Source organism: Tilletiaria anomala (genome assembly GCF_000711695.1).
Source record: "Tilletiaria anomala UBC 951 chromosome Unknown K437scaffold_178, whole genome shotgun sequence".
Classification (NCBI taxonomy): Eukaryota; Fungi; Basidiomycota; class Exobasidiomycetes; order Georgefischeriales; family Tilletiariaceae; genus Tilletiaria; species Tilletiaria anomala.
In genome coordinates this window covers 1-19,547 of record NW_013546844.1, presented here as the reverse complement: position 1 = coordinate 19,547, position 19,547 = coordinate 1, and the positions used below count along the sequence as shown (strand labels likewise).

The window sequence follows — 19,547 nt, the reverse complement described above, 5'->3', positions numbered from 1 at the left end:
GAGATTACAGTGCAGAGAGGTCAACAACGAACCCTTTTTGCATTTCTATTCTTTTTGGTACAGTTCTTTTTTTAATGATCAAAGTCCAAACGGGGTGTCAGGCAGTAGCGTAGAATTGGGTCGTCATGGGCGACGGACAACCCTTTCCATTTTCTATCAGGCGTAGTGCGAGTCTCCATTTCCTCTCGGTGTGGGGTTCCCGAGTCTAGGTGAATCGAATTGAAATTTGTTGATAATCGAGTGCACTCTGGCTGCATCACTGCTGACTCGGCCCTTAATCATCTCTCGCATCATCTCTGGTCGCCCACTGCCGAAGTCTTGGCTTCCGGCCATTTATTGTTGGAGCGTCGCTCATCATGCCTTCGCAGTGCACACACATTTCAACCACATACTTGGTCAACTTGCACCTGCATGACGTTATGAGCTCAACCAATCGGTCACTTTGACAGCAGGATGCCGGTTCTTCAATCGCCGTTCAGAAGGAAGAGTTGCGCGCCTCATTGGTAGCAGCATTTCAGAGGGCCTTTACCCAGCGCCTGGGACTCCACAGGCAGCTTGTGCGCCCGATCGGCCTGTAGCGCAGCCGTGTGGCTCATTCCTTGCCCGGCCTTTGAATCAAAGGCCATCGAGCATTGAGCTAAGGTGTCCTACCACGGCTCGCATCCAGCAGATCCGCCTGTTGACCTCGACGGCGTTTGACCATTGACCGATCCTATGAGCAAAAGCGCTTTTGCAAGCATTTTTGTTCATGTTGGCAGGATCTTCTCAGCATCGCGACCTCCACCGCGACGCAGCACGTCAGGACAAGATGGGTGAACTCAGCTTTAACTCATCTTCGCAAGGGTCCACTCGATCTTCAAGCCCTGCGCAGTCTTCCGATAGAACCAGCGTTATCAATGCAGCAGACAATCTCTTGCGGCCACCTCTGGAGGCCAGGGAATGGGACAAGTGGCTGGCAAATTATCAGACAGGCAATTGGCAACGCTTGCAGCTTTCGCGATACGAGGAACTTCCTGCAGGAGATGCGAGCGTGCAAGGAAAGTGGAATGGACCCTGGCAATCGATGACGGACGAGCCCGGCGATATCATTCACTCGCTACGTGAGTTACTTTGCGTCAACATGCCAGCCGCTCTGCAGCTGCCCATATGTTCCCTTGTGCTCCTTTCGCGCAGAAGTCCACAATCGCCATTGCTATCTCCCTTCGCCAGACATTTCGAAGATGAACAAGAAGAAGAGGGTGGCAGCACTGCGACGACATGGCTTTACCAAGCCACATCACCGGCCGCTGTTATCACGGTACACCAAGCACGCTCAGGCTGTGTTCCGAGCGCCTTATGCAGCTCTTTTCGTCGCCTCAACGAATGACCATGATATGCTGGTCTTTTCCCAGGAGGGTGACGTGGACAGCGTCAAGACGGTACCCCGTTTCATGACAATATGCGCCCACGACATGCTGCTCAAAGACGAGGTCCTTGTCGTCCCGGATACCAGAGAAGATTGCCGCTTCGAAAGCCTTCCTTCGACACTTGGAGTCGGCTTCAAGTGCGCCGAGGGCGGAGCGCCGTTCTATTTCTACGCATCTGCGCCTTTAAAGCTCTCAACTCCTTCGATGGACCCGCGAGTGTCAGAGGAGCATGTACTGGTCGGGCGACTGTGCATCCTCGACCACCAACCCAGACAGTTTGGCGAGGCCGACCGCGCACTGTTATCCAACATCGCATCCATGACGTCCGAAGCGCTGGAGAACGAGTTTCGGGGACGTCAGGCTGCCAAAACAAAGCGCATACAGCAGACGATCAGCTTCCTCGCCAGCTCTATCGAAGACCCTGACGTTCTCGAAGAATGCAAGGGCAGCGAGCAGGATCGGCACCCACCACAAGCGAATTCATGCACGGATGACAATGAGGATGTGTCGTCTCAAACCCCCATCTGCAGAATGCGAACACATCTTGTCTGCGACAGCCTGAGACAGACGCTGGGTGCCTCTGCTGGGATTGCAATCGACGTCGCGCCACTCAAAGCCCACAAGTCTTCACGGTGCCGACGCTCAAATCAACATCAAAAGTCGGTGTATCCGCAGATGCCTTGGCTTGCAGAGGGCTCGCCCTCGCAATCTTGTCCTGCGACGCCGCCACCAATGACCGCATCCGGTGGCAGGGTGTTCGGGATGAGTCCTGACTTGGGGACTTCTGGAATCAGCACCTCACCCGAAAGCTCCGCACCACGGCATACCCTGCAGCATACCCGCTCCAGCTCGTCTGGCGCCTGGCTCCCGCATAGGTCCGACGAAGACCCAATCCAGCCGACGATCGACCCCGATCAGTTCCCGCGCTTGCGCGCTTTCGCTGGCCCCTCAAGTGCGCGCGTGGATGTGGAGAACGGGATTGCTGCGCGCGAGTTGCGTGACTTTCTCGTCAATCTTCAGAGCATGCTGACAAATGAGTGGACCTCTGCGCAATTCTACTCGACATGCACCGAAGAAACGCTCCACGAGCAAGAAGGCGAAGACTGCTCGGAGGCAAGCCAGTCAGAGACGTCAACCACTTTGGCGGAGTCGAACCCTCTCGCGTCCATCTTGCCGAAAGACACGGCAATGTACGCGACAGTGCCCATCTTCACAGCCCACGGGTCACAGCCGTTGGTGCTCCTCGTTGTCACCTTCAAGGAGCTGGTTGCGCTGGATACAACAGACCTCCTCTTCCTGAATGCAGCCGGAAGCATCCTGCACGCGTCCATCATGCGCCAACAAGCAGGCGCAACTGAAAAGGCGCAGTTGCGCTTTATCCAAGCAGTGCAACACGAACTGCGCACGCCGCTCCACGGCATTCTGGGGATTACGGAGTTTTTGCGACATTCTGTAGGCAACAAAGCGCTATCAGCCGAAGCGGAGAAGGCGGGACTGTCAGAAGATAGGTTCTTGACTTGTTGCCTGGACATGATCAAACGTGCTGGCTCGGGGCTCTCGTCGCTGCTAGATGATGTGCTCGACTTTGGGCAGGTCTCTGGTGTGCATAGGTCGGACTCTGCCAACAACCAAGATCCTGCACAGGTTATCAATCTTGGCTGGCTAGTGGAAGAGGTCGCAACTGCAGAGCTCGAGAATGCGCGGATGGTAAAGCAGCATCAAGGAGCGTTCCGCATCGATACGGAGGTGAACGTGACGATGCCCGAGATGATCATCGGCATCCAGGACGATATTCGCCAATGGTCATGGGCAGTGCAAGTCAACTCTTTCACCAAGATTCTGCAGAAGATTATCAGCAACGCGCTGCGCTTCACCATGGAGGGCTCAGTTGAGATTGTAGTCGGCCTGTCCCAAGGTCAGCGTAACGGGCAAAAGGAGGCTGGGGAGGAAGAGATTAGCTTGATCATCCAGGACACGGGTGCTGGCATGACGCAAGCCTTTGTGGACGATGGTCTGCTCAACCCGTTCGTCAAGTCCAATTCTTTTATGCCTGGTGCTGGCTTAGGTATGACACTCGCAGCGTCCCACATCAATGCCTTGCGGGGCACTTTGCACGTCTCATCGCACCTGCACAAGGGCACGCGCATCAGTGTCATTCTGCTGGCGCGGCGCATGCAGAAGATCGACGTGCAGCCATTGTGCTTCCGCGTTCAAAATGCGGGGGGCGCGGGCAAGGCGCAGGTCAACTCTGTCTACTTCGTGGGCGTTGATGATACGCACGTGCTGCGCAAGATGCTCCAGCGTTTCTTGCTATCTCGCGATATTCTAGAGGTCAGCGATGTCAAGGACGCTGACCTGGTCGTGATCGAGGGCAGCCACGACACCAAGGACAGGCCGCTCGAATTGCAACATTCTGCCCGTTTAGTCCTACTGCAAAACTCGGCTTTTCTTGCACAGCAAGACCTATCGCGGTTTGATGGACATGCGATGCACGCGATGAAGTCTCCATTTGGGCCGGGAGAGTTGCTACGTCTCGATTCGTTCTTACACGATGCGACGCCGATGATACTCAAACAACCGATACCACCGATACCACCAAAGGCACCCAGTGCGAATGGTGCACCAGCAAAGCACCCGTCAAGCACGCTACAAGTTCCCGACTCCCCCTCAAGAGCTGCAGAATCTGTGCCACACATCTCTAACGTAATCCGAGCAGGCGCGGAGCCTGGCTCCGAGAAGGAATTCAGGGTGCTCGCAGTTGAGGTGTGTCTTCTCGGATAACATTCACCCGCGACCGTTGCTGATAAATGTGCTATACCTAGGACAATCCCATCAACATGAGGCTTCTCACCTCTACCCTAAAAAAGCTGGGCTATATGTATGAGGAAGCCAAAGATGGCGTGGAAGCAGTCGTCAAGTACATCTCCTTCCGCCCTTCTGTCGTCCTCCTCGACATTTCTCTGCCGCGTCAGGATGGATTCGAGGCATGCATGCAGATGCGTCGACACTCGCTCGAGCACACACCACGCATTGTTGCCATCACCGCGCTCTCCTCGCCTCAAGACCAGCAGCGTGGCATCGACATCTGTGGCATGGACGAGTGGCGCACCAAGCCAGTTTCGCCTCGTACTCTCTTTGCGGACCTCCAGCATTGGCATGCGGCTTGGCTCGACGCGCATCTGTCCTCTCTTACTTCAGCAGCGCAGCCAGCTTCCATAGCGCCTCAGGTGTAAAACGCACCTACATCAGCATTTGCCGTCTCATGTTCGATTTTAAGATTTTGGCGCCTGGTTGTTTTGCATCTTCATGGCTCGACAGTACTCTTTTGGTTCAGGGAATTGGCACACAAATTTCCGGCATTGCATGTAATCTGTTGACGGCATTTGGACCCTTTTTTGTTGATATGCTCGACTAAACGGTGACGTCTATTCTTTGAAACTGATGTTTAAATGCTGGCACCGCACACCAAAAATGTGGTTGTGGAGGGTTAACGTTTTCGGCGCAGTGCGCTTTTCGGCTTCTAGCCGTATTTCAGCGCTTTGGCATAACATTATCGGCACGCCAACACAGGCAGGAATGCAGGATTCACCTGTACCACACTGCTTGCATGCCTGCGAACCTATCCTATCTACCCCATGATGAGGCACCGACATGCCACTGCGCTCTTCCAATTCCCCTAAAGACTTAAGAGGACAGAGAGCACGATGTGGTCATGCTATGAAAGTTCTGCTTCTTTCTCAGCGCCCTCACGAAGGACCATGTCCGCGACCGAACGCGCTCTGGCGGATTATGTCGATCGTCGACCCGCAGGACCTGGTCGAACCTGCGGCGCCCGGTTAGGACGGAGCAAACATTGATCCAGTAGCAGAGCATAACTCCTCCGCAAATTGCATCTTTATATCGGCCTGCCTATTGGCATTCTCTTCCTGCTCAGGTTTCCGGACAGAAGCAGCCTAAGTAATGCCATTAGCGCCAACCTGCCCACTGACTTGAACGTGCCTCGCAATGGAGCCAACGCGGGCGACCAGCGGAATCATCGCGTCGTACGTCACTTTCGAGATCCGCAGCTCGCTCCTTTACCAAAGACGGTGTGCACTTGCTTCTCAGCTCTCAAGATTACGCAGGCAAGTATCGCTGATCCGAGGACGACTTCAATTCCAACTAATGCAGTTAGGTGCAAGGGGCATCATCGCCTTTCTAGTCATCGCCTGAGCCTCGCCACTCTTGTCACAAGCTTCATCTCAAGCTATGCGGGACTTATCGCGACCAGAGTGCTGATCGGTGCTGCCAAGTCAGGCTTCGTTCCAATCTTGGCAATCTACCTTGCTGACTTTTATCGGTCCGTGAGCTGTGCGAGCGCTGAAGACATATGGATGCACACATAACCCAATAGCTGCTTCGAGTTGCAGGCGTGAAAAGCTTGGTCTGCGTACGAGCTTTTATTCGGCATTGCGGCTATTTCGGGAGCTTGTGGTGGACTCCTAGCTTATAGTATCTTTCATGAGAGGTCTGATGGTTCAGCTGCATGAATTCGGGAGCTCATCGAAGACGGCTCATCGCAGCTGGACGGCATTGCCGCGAGGTTTGGCTGGCAGCGGCTCTACATCATCGAGGGCATCGTGACCGTTGCCTTTGACATATCGACTAAGCAACCCTTGGATGATTGGCACTGGAGCCCGCATGAGCCATCGATCATCATCGCTCATGCAGTCTTGAACGGCGGGCTGCAGGTCCCAGCGCCGACCACTTGCCTTCAGACGTTGAGTCGGCAGAGTCGAAGTCAAATTAGGCAAAAGCGGTACTTGTTTTCCTCAGGAGTCAACGAGCCTAAACGTTTTCTGCCTCCCCCTTGGCGTGTGACTGTTCCTGCCAGCGGAGCCGATGCCACGGAAGATGCAGCTGGAACGTTGCAAGAAGGCAAATAGAGCCGCGTATTTACAGACGAGTATGAGGCAATGAGTGCCAGGACGCAAATTTATTGGTCAGTCTTGCTATGCACGACTGTGCAAGTTCCTTCACACTCAGCCGCATCATCAGGAGGCGCAGGTTTGCTGATATAGAAGAAAGATGGTTCAGCTTGCTACAAGCTCTGCAGGTTGCCATACCACAGCGTGATTTCTTTGCCGGACCTTCAAGCATCCTTTTTGCCCCAAGTTTTGATCGTCTCGGTCTATCTGTCAAAGTGGACGGCGCGTACATTGACGGTGATGACAAGGATGCAGTCGATACCCATGTGCCTGCCGCAATCTGGGCAGACAAAGGTCGGCTGGCATTTGGCGCCGCAGAGGTATCGGTCTACGAATGCTGTGTGCGGTTTCAAGTCTGGTCTGCGTGGGAGCGGCAGCAGCCCTGCTTCTGCTGTAGTTGTTCGTGACTCTCCCGGCTCGCTGGCTTTGAGGTCTGTCAGGGAGAACATGTGGCGCGGCGTGTGGCTAGGAGCGCAGTCGGAGGACAGGCAAGTTTCTCGGTGTCGATCAGGTCATTGGTAAGAGATCGAAAAGATAATCCGAGACGGAGATACAGCAACAGGTAGCCGCTCAGAGCACATATCGTACATGCATTCATTCACGGCGTGAGCAAGATCGCCAAAGATGGCATGGCACAGCGTGAACGCAAAGCGGCCACAGTGCCATCCGCTGTGTGGGACTTGAGTTTTTGTTCGGTCTCCTGCTAGTCTGAGTGGTAATACCAGGCGTTCAAGATGGGGAGCGCCTTGTCGCACGACTTGCCGGCGACAGAAGTCTCGTCGTGACTGGCAATGAGGACAATGAAGGCAAAGATGCTGAGTTTCGACGGAGAAACCGGAGAAAGGACGTCGGTGTTGACTGTTTCGGCTGCAGGACATATATGGTTATACGATGATTCCAAATTCCAAAACCATGACTACCTCTGAGTAGCATATTCGCATGCACGCTGCCCAAGCAGCGTCACCTCCGTCACACTCCAAGCGCAAAATGCGCAGCCTTCCAAGCCATCACCACCGCGAGGATGCTGCGGAGGCTTCGGCTGCTTTTCGCGGCGACTGCAAAGCGAGGTGCACAATCCAGAAATACCATATCGTCCTCCTCCTCTGCCCCTTCATGGACACCGCCGCATCACTCCAAACCGGGCCATGCCAGCAGACAGCATGACATGCCTTGTGCGTGTTGGCTCCAGACTCTGAGCTCAACCCCTCATCGCATATCGTCCAGTCATCTCCTCCGTTTTGGCAGCGGCGTGTTCCGAGTTCCGCGTCCCGCACCTTCTGAGTTCTCATCGTCGTTGTCGCCAACACAATCTCATCATATGCATCCTCATTGTCGTTCATATTGGACGTCCATCACGGACAGCGATATAGGACCGCAGGCAGAGCCACATTGGTCAACGCAGGAAGGAGCAATACAGCGAGCAGTTGAAGCAGCAGCTGCAGCAGAAGCCGCCAAGATGAGGAAGGCAAATGTCTTTAGCCATGATCCAAAGGCCATCATTCCGAGGATGGTACGTTCCTTCTTGCGAACGTGTAGCAGCTGTGGGTGCTTACCCGTTTCCTTTCTTGACTCACGCCTCCAGTCCTGGTCCAAGGAGAACCTGTACAATTTGCTGCTGCGATCCACAAACCCATTCCACATGGGAGCTCTCAACTTCAATCGCACCGCGCTGACCATGTACCAGCAACGATGGCGCTCTAAGCGTTTTCTCCGAGGCTACCACGGAGACTGGATCCCAGAGCGTAGATTCAAGCGGTGGCTCGTCCCCGATCGTCTGCCACGCTTCGACCAGCGCAGCAGCTTGTCTGCTTTGGTTGCCGATCGAGGAGCAAATCGGCCGGGCCTCCGGGCATCCTCGGCAGGCGCATCAGTAGGAGGCAGCAGGTTGCCATTCACACGCTCGCGCATCCTCACCCAAGCGCTTGCGAGCGCAGGTCGAGAGATCGGCGCAGAGGAGCGAATGCCCACCGCTAGCTTGTTCGTGCGTGACGTGGAACGCAGACTGGACGTCGTCCTCTTTCGCTGCTGCTTTGCCGTATCAGCCTACCAGGCCAGAGCAGCTATCGTGCAGGGTCATGTCAAGCTCAATGGGTTCAAGGTGAGTGATCAAAAGCCACATCTTTCCCTCCATTCTTCTGATCATCCCCCCACCCTTCTTTCGCAAAACAAAGGTAACAGACCCAAACAAGCTGCTCGAGCCCGGTGACCTCCTCTCCATCACCCCAACAGCCATCCCAATGCTCGAACCAAAAAAGGCAGCACGAATCCGGGCGCAGATCATAAAGCGGCGCAACAAGTCATGGAAGCGAATTCTTTTGAAGCTCCAAGCTGAAAGACAATCCAAAGAGTCCACAGAGGCGGCGTACGCGTCGGCTGCTGGGGCTGTGACTGAGTCCAAGGCGGAGGCAGTATCGGGTTCGGTGGCTGCTTCAGAGAGCGAATCACAGAAAGTCGCACCTCAAGATGAAGCCGCGCCTACTCAAAAAGAGCCGATAGATGTTGCTGCAGATCAGGTGGAGGGTGGAGCGTCTAGGCGAGCAGCAACCTCTTCATCACCGTCGTCTTCATCCCCTGAAGCCTCTTCGGATTCCAAGGGAGGTGCCGAGTCAACCGATCGCAGCGGAGTACGCAAAGGCAAGAAGAAGAGCCCCCCCCTTCCACCCGGCGTCTTGTTCTTCCGATTACCTCAATATGCCGCTCCCTTCCTCTTCATCCCGCCGTATCTGGAGGTATCCTTCAGCACCTGCTCCGCCATCTACCTTCGTCATCCAACTATCGTTCCTGCCGCGCCGTCCGCCCGTCAGCAACTAGCGGAGCAGCAGAGCGCAGACCAGGAGAAGGAAAATAGCAGCGGCTCACGTCGAGCTTCCTCTCCGCCATCCAACGTCATGTACCGCACCGACATCGCATCGCCGTACCCAGCTGGTGGCGATATGTACAGTATGGCCTGGGAGCACTACGCACGTGACGCCCCGCGCACGCGCTCCGATGTTCGGCGCATCAAAGTCGAGGCTGCGCATGGGCGCAACGGGTTCGAGAGTGCCAGAGCCAAGGATGCCTACAAGACTGTCCGCGCGCTGAGGCGGGGCAAGACCGCTGCTGCTGCTCGTGCATAGTACATTAGCGCATCGTGCATAGTGTTAACGCCCAAAATTGCATGCTTGCCACGGTATCTTGCGTGCTAGTCTGTGCTAGAGTATATACAAAGAGAGTGTGTGCAGGCATTGGATATGCGATCCGACGATTCGGCTCGCTTGTGCTCGCCCTCAGAGCTCGTCTCGATGGGGTTTGGCAGCCTGCGCATCTCCCGCACCCGCCTTGGCTGGATCCGCAGCTTCTGCAGCGGGCGGGAAGCAGATCGCCGGCGTGGACACCGTCATCGAGTAGATGCACTTTTCTGCTTCGAACACGTCCAGTAGGCCATTCTTGGTGTCGCAAACGAGATTGACCTGTGCACGCGAGGGTAGGCCCCAAATCAATCAGTTCCGAGATCCTTGGCACCCGCTGCGCAGAGCACACTCACAAAGACACTTCGATCTGGACCGTTCCAGCACCGCTGTCCATTGTCGTATATTGCAGTGCTGTAGTATTCGTCCTGGTCTGGCGAGCTGTTATTCTCTGGGTTGAACCTGTTGAATGAGCTATGATAGTAAAGGAGGGGTGGTGAGAGCCCGAGAGGGAAACGTTAGGGGCCACGTCCACTCAAAAGTGGACGCCGCAAAGGTCACGCCTAAACTTACCCAAGGCTGACATGCGCACCATTGCGCGGCTTCTGTGTCGCGCGACCGCCAAAGCAAAACTCGTAGACGTACTCGGCGATGGGGCGCTCGACGCACGTACCTTCCAACGATTTGAACTCTCCTTCGCGGCCGAACTTTTCCGGTGAGAGGCCCACTCCTGCCTGCTTGGTCGCCAGCTCGCTCTCCAGCCGCCGGACTTCACTGGTATCTTTGTTGTATGCTTCGCGGGCGCGAGATACGTCTTCACGTGACAGGGAGAGCAGGTACTCAATTGGGTGCCTTGTCGCGATGCATCAGAGCTCCTCAACCGGTGACTCACTTTCTGGCACAATATCAGCACTGGCACCCGCTGGTCTGACGCGCTTGACGCTAGAAATGATGTTGGCCTTCAGCAGGAGGTCGAGAAGGGTATCAACAAATGCTTCGAAGTAGGGCACGACCGAGTCTGGGAGGTACTCGTGGATGCGGAAAACTATGCGTGCCAAGTCCGTTACGGCACGCCGGAAGGGAGAGTCCACGGTCAGGCCCAGGAAAAGAATATCGGGACACCAGCAGGGACTCACGCAATCCAGCATCGTGCCCAGCCTTTTCGCCGGAATCGATGCCGTCCATGAGTTCGAGCACATCCTGATCCGCCAGCTCGAACACTTTGTCTACCGGCCACTCTCCCGGGTTCTTGAGCCTCTCCAGCCGGGCAGCCGGCTCGTCTGCGAGCCCGCCTGCGTGACCCTCTGAGGGTGCCTCGTCTCCGGCAGCATCGGGAGCACCGCCGCCTGCATTGTCCCTCCGCCAAGAAGCGTAGGCCATGACGGCGCCCTTGACAGCCATATCTTGATAATTGGGATTGTATCCTTTTGCGAGGTCGTCGAGCAGGTTGGTCAGCTGTTCTAGCTCCTGGGTCAATTCCGAATTGCGGGTGGACAAGGCGTGTAAAGCCGACTGGAATTGGGTGAGGGTGCCGTACAGGGCTACGTGAGGATACAAGGGCAAAAATTCCAGCAATACTTTCATCAGCTGATACACGCACACACGAGGCAGCCACCTGAGATTGAATGGTACGCACGCATGGCTTTCTTGCGCGCTGTCGTCTCCTTATCTGCATTCTCTGCATACTCTAACGCCGCTTTGGACTTGGCCTCGGCGTCTCTGGCGCGAGCGAGCGCATCCGTCAGCTTGGCAGCGTCTGCTTGCAATGCGCTGACCTTCTTCTTGGCGTCACTAATGTATTTTGCACGGATTTTAGCGCCAGCCCTGCGCGTGTTCTCCTGTTGGGCCATGTGGTTGCGGTACTCTTTCCCCATTTTGCCGCACGTGTCGGGACACTGAACTTTTGCATCGTACTCGTCCGAGCCGTCGCAGCACTCTGGATCGCAGATACCGTCGTTGACTCGGCTGGACAGGATGTAAGCAGGAATGTGACCCTCATTGGCACAATAGAAGCGAGCGTTGTTGCATGCGGAGGTTCCTGGCTCGTCACTGCCGTCGGCACAATCGCAGTAGTCGTCGTTGATTGCAACGTGAGGGATCTCTTCTCCCGTGGTCAAGCACTGCCACCTGTCAGTCGTTCCAAGCTTGGGCGCATACTTGGCTACGTCTGTAGTTGGACCAAGTGAAAAGACGTAAATGAGCCTAGTGTACATTGGGCAGCTCCTCCCACTCCCGTTAACTCACCTTGGGGAGCGACGCCTCTAGGCGCGAGTGATCCTGCCGCAGTGGGAGGGATAGAGGAAGCAGCGAGAAGGAGGGCTACGGTTGCTGCAGCCGGCGCAAAGACCAGCGCAGCCGTCGCGGCCCTTCCTCTTTTTGAAGTCGCCTTGCTCTTCCTCATTTCTTAAAGACGATGGCTTGGCGAACGTCGAGCAAGCCTCTGCGCCTGCCCAGCGATCACGTTACGCTATCGCTGGTGAGCCTGCAGTGATGACGCGGAAACAAAGTGGCTGCGTCAGCCACCTGTGGCGGCTTGCAGACTTGTATTCGAGCAAGAAACAGGCGAGCGAGCGAGCAATCGGCAAAATCGAAGCTTGTCCCTTGTCCAGTTGTGCCATGGTTGTGCTCGGTGTTTGGGAGGTCGGTCCTATTCGTCGGCGGTCTCTCGCTCATATTCCCTCTCCTTGAGGTTCTCATGCGCCACTGGAGGTTTAACCCTAAGTAGGGGCATCTGGCAGTTGCACCAAAGCCCATCACTCTTCACTATCCGTGAATTTGCGAGGCCCGATCATACATGTTGAAGCATGCGGATAAGTATCGTGTTTATGGTCGTCATCTGACCCCTGCATACCTCGCTAACAACTCGTTCAGGAGGCTCTCGTGTCATCGAACGATAGAAAGTTTGCTGTTCGATGCCCTAGGCAAGACCAGGCTGGGTCACTTCGTCAAATATGTAAAGAAAGCCGTGGTAAATTACATCAAATGCTTTCCGTTCTTCTTGCCGCTGCTTCCTGTTCCCACAGCTTGTTGTCTCCTGCTCCTGAATCGCGCACGACCACTTCATGCGACCGATTCAGAACTTACGGATCGCCCTCCCACAACGACACAAGAGACTTTTTTCTTCCTTGGAAATGATGGTCCACAAGTGATCGGTCGTAAGCTCATCTCCATCTTCTATATGTTCTTATGAAACGATGAACGGCGGTCAATCTCCCGCTTGACGTAGCAATTCGGAGCGCATCAATGCAAAAGCATGCAAGCCTCATTGCCGCTACGCGCACACTTGTATACCTATCTTCGCTCACTAATCAATTGCATGACCCCGTTCGTATTTGACAGCGACAGAAAAGCCGAATGGCCGATTCTTTCGCTGCCAGGGGCTCACTTTTTGGCAGGCAGGTCGGGACCGAAGAGGACAGTGCCGGAAGCAGAGGGACTAATGGATTAGAGATGAGACCTTTCTGGATAATGACTGCAGTGAGTTCATTGTGGACTAAATACATTGAGGGAATGCGATGATATGCGTGTGACGACTATTTCTGCGATGCGAGAAAGGTATTGCACATATACAATATATGCCGCACATATCAAACATGGATGTTGATTGACGGTTGCTGAGCCGGATCTGTGTCTGCTACAGTCGCCGCTTTGGCCGAACGCTTCTACGGCCGCTCCTGCTGACGACCGGGGGTCGGTAGGTGACACTCGCCTTTGCATTCCACGATGTTCCTGCGAGCCTGAATCTGAGCAGAGGTTATGAGACCGGTCCCCACTCCACTCGCCCATCATCGATAGCTTTAAGCTTCTGTAATCAAGCTTGCATGCTTTCGCGAGCGGGACTTGCGGGAGGGACCTCGTCCTTGTGAGTGAAAAAACGGATGGAATGTCTCGGCCGAGAAGAGAAGAAAAACGTTGACCCAGACCAACACCACGAACGCAATCAAAGCAATCTCGTCCGTCGGGGTTGATACGGGGAGATGTGGATATATAGTAGGGAGGTCAAGGTGCATGAGTTAAACGGGAAAATGAACAGCTGCCCATCATCCACAACCTTGCAATTAACCTGAGCACCAGTCCGAAAGTGCGCAGAACGGCAGCCAGAATTGGCCCCGTTGGTGATTTGGCACCATGGCATCTACAGCCTCCTCTTCCTTAGAGGTCCAGTCCTCCGCGCAGGCTGCTGTCTTTGTGCCGTCGCAGCCCATAAATCCTGCTGAGTCGGTTCAGGTACGCGGGCCCGACTTCAACGCCCCCCAGACGCTCGATTCTTTACTCGCTTCCTTCAGCAGCGTCGGCTTCCAAGCGACCGAGCTCGGGAAAGCCATCGAGCTCGTACGAGAGATGCAGAGCTGGCGATTGGCCCATGAGCCGGTGCAGCCAGAGACCGAACCGGACGAACATCTGGACCCCGTCACCCGCAGCAATTACAAATGTCGCATCTTTCTGGGCTACACGTCAAATCTCATCTCCTCCGGCTTGCGCGACGTGATTCGCTACCTGGTCCAGCATAAGCACGTCTCCGCCATCGTCACCACCGCCGGAGGCGTTGAGGAGGATATTATCAAGTGCCTAGGACCCACCTACCTCGGAAACTTTGCTGCACCCGGCGCAGACTTGCGCAAGCGAGGTTTGAACCGAATAGGAAACCTGATCGTGCCCAACGACAATTACTGCAAGTTCGAAGACTGGCTCATGCCCATCCTTGACAAGATGCGCGACGAGCAGGGTGACCACGTGGATAATGTCTGGACACCCAGCGCCATATGCCGGCGACTAGGGCAAGAGATCGATGACGAATCGAGCGTGCTCTATTGGGCAGCTAAGAATGCTATTCCAGTCTTTTGCCCTGCCTTGACCGACGGCTCACTAGGCGACATGCTTTACTTTCACTCGTACAAGAATCCAGGGCTCGTGGTCGATCTGGTCAAGGACATTCGAAAGCTGAATGATCTAAGCGTGAAGGCCAGAAAAGCCGGGATCATTATTCTCGGTGGCGGCGTGTGCAAGCACCAAATAGCCAATGCCATGCTCTTTGTGAGTTTCAGTCGAAATGACGGTTGGCTTGTCGCATAGAAGACTGCTCGCTTACCAGTCGAGTTCCGTCGCCCTCCTAGAGAAATGGCGCAGACTATGCAGTCTTTATCAACACCGGACAGGAATTCGATGGTTCTGACAGCGGTGCACGTCCTGATGAAGCAGTGAGCTGGGGAAAGATCAAGAGTGCTGAACGAGGAGGCAAGTGTATCAAGGTGAGGCAAAAGCTGCAGTGGCGGCTTGCCATCCCCGCACGCCTTTATGATGACCGGAAACCACTCGCACTTTACCAGGTCTCTTGCGATGCTTCCATAGCTTTCCCATTATTAGTAGCCGCTACGTGAGTCATGGCACGTAAACGAAGTCCATTTACCTCCACTGAAGCGCTTCCATCTCCTGTGGGTGTGGGGTTGCAGATTTGCAAACGCTCAAAGCAATGCAAAATGAAAGCCAGAAACAAATGACTTAAGGGCATTCGCAGATGGGGTTTAGAGCTACATGCATCGTCTAGCGATTTTCTTTGCGCATTCATTGCTGCTGGGGTTGCGGTGGAGGCGGATACTGATACATCGCGTACGGCGCCGGCGCATATTGTCCATAGATGGGCACACTCGATAGTCCGCCTGGCACGCCAAGTGGCGGCTGCTGGAACGGCGCACCCTGTTGCTGCTGCTGCGACTGCTGCTGCTGTGACGGTGGCGGCTGCTGGGCGTAGTGTGTATATCCCGTCGGTACTGTTGGCGGTGGCGCTGCATGATAAGCAGGGTGAGGATACGCTCCCGCTGGAAGTGGCTGTGCTCCCGTTCCTCCCAGGGGGTCGTATGGATGCGCTCCGTGCGGCGGCAGCGGCGCTCCCGGTGCTGGCGGAGGCATGTAGTATCTTCCGTAAGTTGGTTGATACACCGCAGATGGCGCTGAGGCGACAGGCAAGCCTGGCGTGCCCGTTGGAGGCGGCGGTGGGGCATACATGTGATGTGTAGGATACGCGCCGGCAACAGGGGGTGGAGGCATGTAGTGAGCTTGAGCAGGTGGTGGGGGTGCATATTGGGGCTGGGGCGGACCTGTCGCTGGCAGAGGCCGCGGAGCGGGAGACGCGCTGTGAGAAGGAGGCCCTGATGGAGCTGGAGCTGGAGTGCGCAAGACTTGATATGCCGATGAGGGCGGCGGCTGTTGCTGCTGCTGATCGCCGGTCGCGGGGATTTGAGCTGAAGACGCAAGACTCGGTAGACCAGCGATGCTTTGGTACAATGCTCTGCAGCAGCGGCAAGGAGAAGAGCTAGAATGAGCGTTTCCATCGACAGTCAAATCAAAAGACCACTCACTGAGCATTGATCACAGATGGTACCGGCGCGACCACGCAACAAGAACCATCAGACGATCCTGAGGGAACAGGCGGAAGTGTGTGGAAGCTACTCGACCCGGGGATAGGAGTGCTCGAGGTCGAGGGGCCATTGTGAGATCCATCGTTGGAAGGTTGCGGCGTGGGTGGCGCAGGCAGGTTCATCATGGGCAATGCACCCTGGAAAGCATTGTATGCGCCAGGATGCTGGGGATTGTGGTAAATGAAAGACTGGGGGAGGGACGATGGCGGAGCGCAGACCAGGGGTGCACCACCCCCAGCGGCAGCCGCCGAAGGTGTCGTCGGCCGCGGAGACGAATCTCTAGGAGGCGGCAGTGGCTTGTCGGGCTTGATGGTCATTGTCGACATGGTTTGCGCCAACTGGTCTGAGGGATCGTACGTAACCGAAGATTGCGACTGATGCGCCCTTCCTGGCGCACTAGATGATCCCGGATCCATGTAGTACCTGCTGGGAATCTGAGCTTGGCTAGATGCAGGGCCCCACGAACCAGACATGGAGGCGGATGTCGAAATAGAGGCGGTCGAGGTCTCTTGGCGGAGATGCGCATGACCTTGGTTGAATTTTTGCTGATCAATGTATACGGAGGCATTTGGGGGGGTTGGACTTGCGGTTCTCCCTAGACTCGGGGGTGCGTATGGCGGGTTGTAAGCATCGAGGTTGGCCAACGAACTGCTTGGACGTAGTGTCGAGGGGATGTCCGCCAAAGATTGTGACTGCGGCACTCTATGGAGATTTGTGTGCGTCTGAGACGCAGGTATGCGCCCTGCAGAGCCGGTTTTGCCAAACTCGGAATATTCCGAGCTTTGCGAATCATTTTGCGGGCGAATGTGCGAAGGAATGCTAGGATGTGTCTTGCGGTTAGGGCGCAAACATTCGTCTACGTCGTCACTGAAGGTGCCGGCTCCGCCATAGGTATCGGTACCAGACAGCGTTGGCGCTACATGCTTGTTTTTCTTGGGTGGTGCAGCCTGTATGTGTACCAGAGGCAGTATCAACGCTTTGAACTGTAGGAGTGTCTCACGCTAAGTGAAAACTTACAGCGGAGTAGAAGGTGAGTTCAAGATAGACCTCTCCGGCATAGCGATCTTTTGACTTGATCGAGACCCATTCTATTTGATGGCCGGGGTCCATGTCAGCAACATTCTCCCTGTGCGAGGAAAAGAAGTCGACCGCACTGACCATCAAATTCGCCCGTCTTAAGCGTATCAGTCAGGTCGACGATCCCTTCGCCGATGAGCTCTGGGTCTCTGGCGTCGTCTGCGTAGCACGAGACCTTCAGCACCTTGGGAGTTTTTCTGGACGCCTTGGCAGTGCCATCTCCATTCTTTGACCAAGAGTCTAGCTTGGTGGAATCTTCCATGTCATCGTAGATCTCAAAGTGCAACTGCTCATCCCATGTCGGGTGCTGCCCGCCCCTTTTGTCTGGCTGCGTTTTCTGTTGCTCTGCGGCCAGCTGCAACACGCAATAAGGATCCTGCTTCCCGATAGAGCGCTTGTTTGGCAGGTTTTTCTTCCGTGACGGATGGCATGAAGGGTCAGTGACACAAGCACACGCCTCGTCTCTCTCCACGTGTTGACTCACAGCCTTGAGGACGACGCAGACAAGAGTGCCTCGGTGGGTAGTGTCATTGTGGGCACTCATGATGCCAGTGCTTTTTCAACTCTTCCTTCACCTCGGCCCAGGTCGATCCGCTACGAGAAGCTGCAATGTACTGAGGAGAGCCTCCAATAGATCATAGCCAACGCGTGCTTGTCCGCACGCACGCTCTTGAGCCGCTCGGCTTGGAAGAGCACGCGCGCCTAGCCCGCGGCGGCTTTCGTAGACTCTGGCAGCAGTCCAAAGGGGGAATATTTGATCAGGACAGTTCCCAGTTAGCCTTAGATGAAGCTGAGCATGGTATCCTGCTGCTGCGACCTCGAGAAGAAGGGAGGAGATATATGTTGAGGTCAACAGTAGAGTGAAGGCCAACCAGCAGAGAGCCGAGCGTTGGACTGGTGCGCGAGCATGGAGTCGCGGAGACTAGCCTGATGTGATGGTGGAATCCCCCACGCGTTTGATTCAAGTCCACAGATGCGTCTCTATCATCCATTCCCCTTCCCATCATCTAACACCAATGTCAATTCAGACCTTCTTCCTCTTCCTCATCGTTGCCCTTGGGACAGCACGGTGACATCGCTTGCCGACGCTGCACGCGGCCAGTGGTCAGAACCATTCCTCATTATCCTTCGCTGCGGGCGCTAAAGTGAGCATTGAACGAACCCCGGTGCGCAACGACTTCGATATCCAGCCATCGACCCGCCACCATGTTTGGTCGTCTGTTTCATCTTCTGGTCGACGCCGTACTGGTTAGCGTCGCCCTGAGTGGCGTTAAGCGTGCAGCTGGCCTGACCCCAGTGGTGGGAAGGATCCCGTCCAAGGATCTTAGAAATGTCGTCAAGATCTATCTGGAGACTGGCGAATGGGTGTGTGTGGATGTGTGAGGCTTGATTAGTTGCATGTGACTCCTGACGCACTGGATGCTGGCTGCAGATCATGGACTTTTCAATGGTCTTCATGAGCCGATCAAGATACTTTGAAAGGGTTCAATAAACGCTCGCTGGCCTGCATTGTCTGATTGATCCCAAATACGTATCCGTCACCGCACCTGGTCAATCAAAGTGGCTCTCGAACTGGACAATATTTGGCACGCCAGAGCCCAGTTCAATTATTGGATCGCGAAGCTCCTCTCCCCCCTCCTTGCCTCAAGTCCAGAATCCAGTCTCAGGCGCACCCTTGTTCGCTCCGGCAACTAAGATGGCTCGCTTGCTTCGCAAGGACGACCGAAAGAGTAGAGTCAGAGCGTCGGTAAGCACGTCACAGTTCCACAGAGCCAATAGCGGCCCCCTTCTGTGCATGGAACAGACAGTTGAATGCGCAATAATACAGATGCAATGCTAATGGAATCAATTTCGAATAGAGAGGTCTACCTGATGCAGTTGTGCACGATGGACGGGTGTTGCCGGAGGAATCGCAAGCCATGGCCCACAAACAGGCTTGCTGGAGTATGAACTCCCAGCTCCTATGCTGACGCAAATCTGGTAGATTACTGGGGCCGGCTGTTGTTGTTGTTTTTTCTCCTCGTGATGCTTTCACATTTTAGGTGGATGGGTGGTGGTGGGTATCTGTCGCAAGCGTGTTGAATGCATCTATGCGTCCAGATTTCCTTTTTTGGGCCATAAGCAGCAGGGTGTCGGTTGCCTTGCACAAGGGGCAGCCTTAGGCGCTGAGCTTCTTTGGCTGTTCCCAGCTGAACTCCGAGCGACCAAAATGACCGCCGGCGGCGGTCTTACGGTAGATCGGCTTTTGCAGGCCGAGGTCGCGAACAATGACACCAGGCTTCAGGTTGAAGTTCTTGCGGATGATCTCGACAAGCTCGGCGTCCGTCTTGGAGGACGTCCCGTATGAGTCACAGAAGACCGAAAGGGGCTCGGCCACACTGTGAGAGAGAGGGAGACAGAGAGAAAGGGGGGATGGTTTTCCATGAGCAACTCGCTGAACGCGTAAGTGGGGGAACTACACGAGACGCACCCAATGGCGTACGACAGCTGCACAAGGACGCGGCGGGCCAAGCC

At 55.2% G+C, this 19,547-nt stretch overlaps 8 protein-coding genes across 8 annotated transcripts; 5 read left to right on the top strand and 3 right to left on the bottom strand.

Annotated features, from left to right (window-relative positions):
- Positions 1-291: 291 nt before the first annotated feature.
- K437DRAFT_260201 (uncharacterized protein) lies at positions 292-4,822 on the top strand. The gene is made up of 3 exons (XM_013384526.1): positions 292-1,100; positions 1,174-4,169; positions 4,229-4,822. The coding sequence occupies exons 1-3, from the start codon at positions 749-751 to the stop codon at positions 4,637-4,639; spliced, it is 3,759 nt and encodes a 1,252-aa protein (XP_013239980.1). The 5' UTR covers positions 292-748; the 3' UTR covers positions 4,640-4,822.
- Positions 4,823-5,281: 459 nt separating this feature from the next.
- K437DRAFT_229870 (uncharacterized protein) lies at positions 5,282-5,791 on the top strand (the record flags this gene model as incomplete). Its single annotated transcript, XM_013384525.1, has 2 exons — positions 5,282-5,494; positions 5,588-5,791. Coding segments are annotated over 2 exons (417 nt in total), but the record flags the coding sequence as incomplete, so codon positions are not given.
- A 1,937-nt stretch (positions 5,792-7,728) lies between these two features.
- On the top strand, positions 7,729-9,543 carry K437DRAFT_292095 (alpha-L RNA-binding motif-containing protein). Its single transcript, XM_013384524.1, has 3 exons — positions 7,729-7,883; positions 7,956-8,471; positions 8,545-9,543. Exons 1-3 carry the CDS (start codon positions 7,830-7,832, stop codon positions 9,487-9,489), a joined length of 1,515 nt encoding a protein of 504 aa, XP_013239978.1. The 5' UTR covers positions 7,729-7,829; the 3' UTR covers positions 9,490-9,543.
- Positions 9,524-12,159, bottom strand: K437DRAFT_260198 (uncharacterized protein). Its single transcript, XM_013384523.1, has 7 exons — positions 11,785-12,159; positions 11,177-11,707; positions 10,677-11,081; positions 10,433-10,585; positions 10,114-10,354; positions 9,897-10,014; positions 9,524-9,822 (listed from the first exon to the last, which is right to left on the bottom strand). The coding sequence occupies exons 1-7, from the start codon at positions 11,939-11,941 to the stop codon at positions 9,640-9,642; spliced, it is 1,788 nt and encodes a 595-aa protein (XP_013239977.1). The 5' UTR covers positions 11,942-12,159; the 3' UTR covers positions 9,524-9,639.
- Positions 12,160-13,512: 1,353 nt separating this feature from the next.
- On the top strand, positions 13,513-15,432 carry K437DRAFT_260197 (putative deoxyhypusine synthase). The gene is made up of 4 exons (XM_013384522.1): positions 13,513-14,574; positions 14,655-14,789; positions 14,868-14,914; positions 14,991-15,432. Exons 1-4 carry the CDS (start codon positions 13,669-13,671, stop codon positions 15,019-15,021), a joined length of 1,119 nt encoding a protein of 372 aa, XP_013239976.1. The 5' UTR covers positions 13,513-13,668; the 3' UTR covers positions 15,022-15,432.
- On the bottom strand, positions 15,043-18,044 carry K437DRAFT_260196 (uncharacterized protein). Its single transcript, XM_013384521.1, has 5 exons — positions 17,518-18,044; positions 17,115-17,445; positions 16,974-17,044; positions 15,897-16,903; positions 15,043-15,826 (listed from the first exon to the last, which is right to left on the bottom strand). Exons 1-5 carry the CDS (start codon positions 17,575-17,577, stop codon positions 15,103-15,105), a joined length of 2,193 nt encoding a protein of 730 aa, XP_013239975.1. The 5' UTR covers positions 17,578-18,044; the 3' UTR covers positions 15,043-15,102.
- Positions 17,985-18,894, top strand: K437DRAFT_260195 (DUF1748-domain-containing protein). The gene is made up of 2 exons (XM_013384520.1): positions 17,985-18,398; positions 18,466-18,894. The coding sequence occupies exons 1-2, from the start codon at positions 18,240-18,242 to the stop codon at positions 18,523-18,525; spliced, it is 219 nt and encodes a 72-aa protein (XP_013239974.1). The 5' UTR covers positions 17,985-18,239; the 3' UTR covers positions 18,526-18,894.
- A 297-nt stretch (positions 18,895-19,191) lies between these two features.
- Positions 19,192-19,341, bottom strand: K437DRAFT_229877 (S-adenosylmethionine synthetase; the record flags this gene model as incomplete). Its single annotated transcript, XM_013384519.1, has 1 exon — positions 19,192-19,341. A coding segment is annotated over one exon (150 nt), but the record flags the coding sequence as incomplete, so codon positions are not given.
- Positions 19,342-19,547: the final 206 nt, after the last annotated feature.

Bases quoted from the DNA above. Each gene is read 5' to 3' on its own strand.
- K437DRAFT_260201 (XM_013384526.1), top strand. From the start codon at position 749: ATGTTGGCAGGATCTTCTCAGCATCGCGACCTCCACCGCGACGCAGCA. The intron at 1,101-1,173 runs GTGAGTTACTTT...CCTTTCGCGCAG, and splicing joins CGATATCATTCACTCGCTAC to AAGTCCACAATCGCCATTGC. The intron at 4,170-4,228 runs GTGTGTCTTCTC...TGCTATACCTAG, and splicing joins TCAGGGTGCTCGCAGTTGAG to GACAATCCCATCAACATGAG.
- K437DRAFT_260195 (XM_013384520.1), top strand. From the start codon at position 18,240: ATGTTTGGTCGTCTGTTTCATCTTCTGGTCGACGCCGTACTGGTTAGC. The intron at 18,399-18,465 runs GTGTGTGTGGAT...TGCTGGCTGCAG, and splicing joins ATCTGGAGACTGGCGAATGG to ATCATGGACTTTTCAATGGT.
- K437DRAFT_292095 (XM_013384524.1), top strand. From the start codon at position 7,830: ATGAGGAAGGCAAATGTCTTTAGCCATGATCCAAAGGCCATCATTCCG. The intron at 7,884-7,955 runs GTACGTTCCTTC...TCACGCCTCCAG, and splicing joins AGGCCATCATTCCGAGGATG to TCCTGGTCCAAGGAGAACCT. The intron at 8,472-8,544 runs GTGAGTGATCAA...CGCAAAACAAAG, and splicing joins TCAAGCTCAATGGGTTCAAG to GTAACAGACCCAAACAAGCT.
- K437DRAFT_260198 (XM_013384523.1), bottom strand. From the start codon at position 11,941: ATGAGGAAGAGCAAGGCGACTTCAAAAAGAGGAAGGGCCGCGACGGCT. The intron at 10,586-10,676 runs GTGAGTCCCTGC...TGGCACGCATAG, and splicing joins TGGGCACGATGCTGGATTGC to TTTTCCGCATCCACGAGTAC. The intron at 10,015-10,113 runs GTAAGTTTAGGC...TTACTATCATAG, and splicing joins GGTGCGCATGTCAGCCTTGG to CTCATTCAACAGGTTCAACC.
- K437DRAFT_260197 (XM_013384522.1), top strand. From the start codon at position 13,669: ATGGCATCTACAGCCTCCTCTTCCTTAGAGGTCCAGTCCTCCGCGCAG. The intron at 14,575-14,654 runs GTGAGTTTCAGT...TCGCCCTCCTAG, and splicing joins TAGCCAATGCCATGCTCTTT to AGAAATGGCGCAGACTATGC. The intron at 14,915-14,990 runs GTGAGTCATGGC...GTGGGGTTGCAG, and splicing joins CCATTATTAGTAGCCGCTAC to ATTTGCAAACGCTCAAAGCA.
- K437DRAFT_260196 (XM_013384521.1), bottom strand. From the start codon at position 17,577: ATGAGTGCCCACAATGACACTACCCACCGAGGCACTCTTGTCTGCGTC. The intron at 16,904-16,973 runs GTAAGTTTTCAC...GTACACATACAG, and splicing joins AACTCACCTTCTACTCCGCT to GCTGCACCACCCAAGAAAAA. The intron at 15,827-15,896 runs GTGAGTGGTCTT...CCGCTGCTGCAG, and splicing joins CCATCTGTGATCAATGCTCA to AGCATTGTACCAAAGCATCG.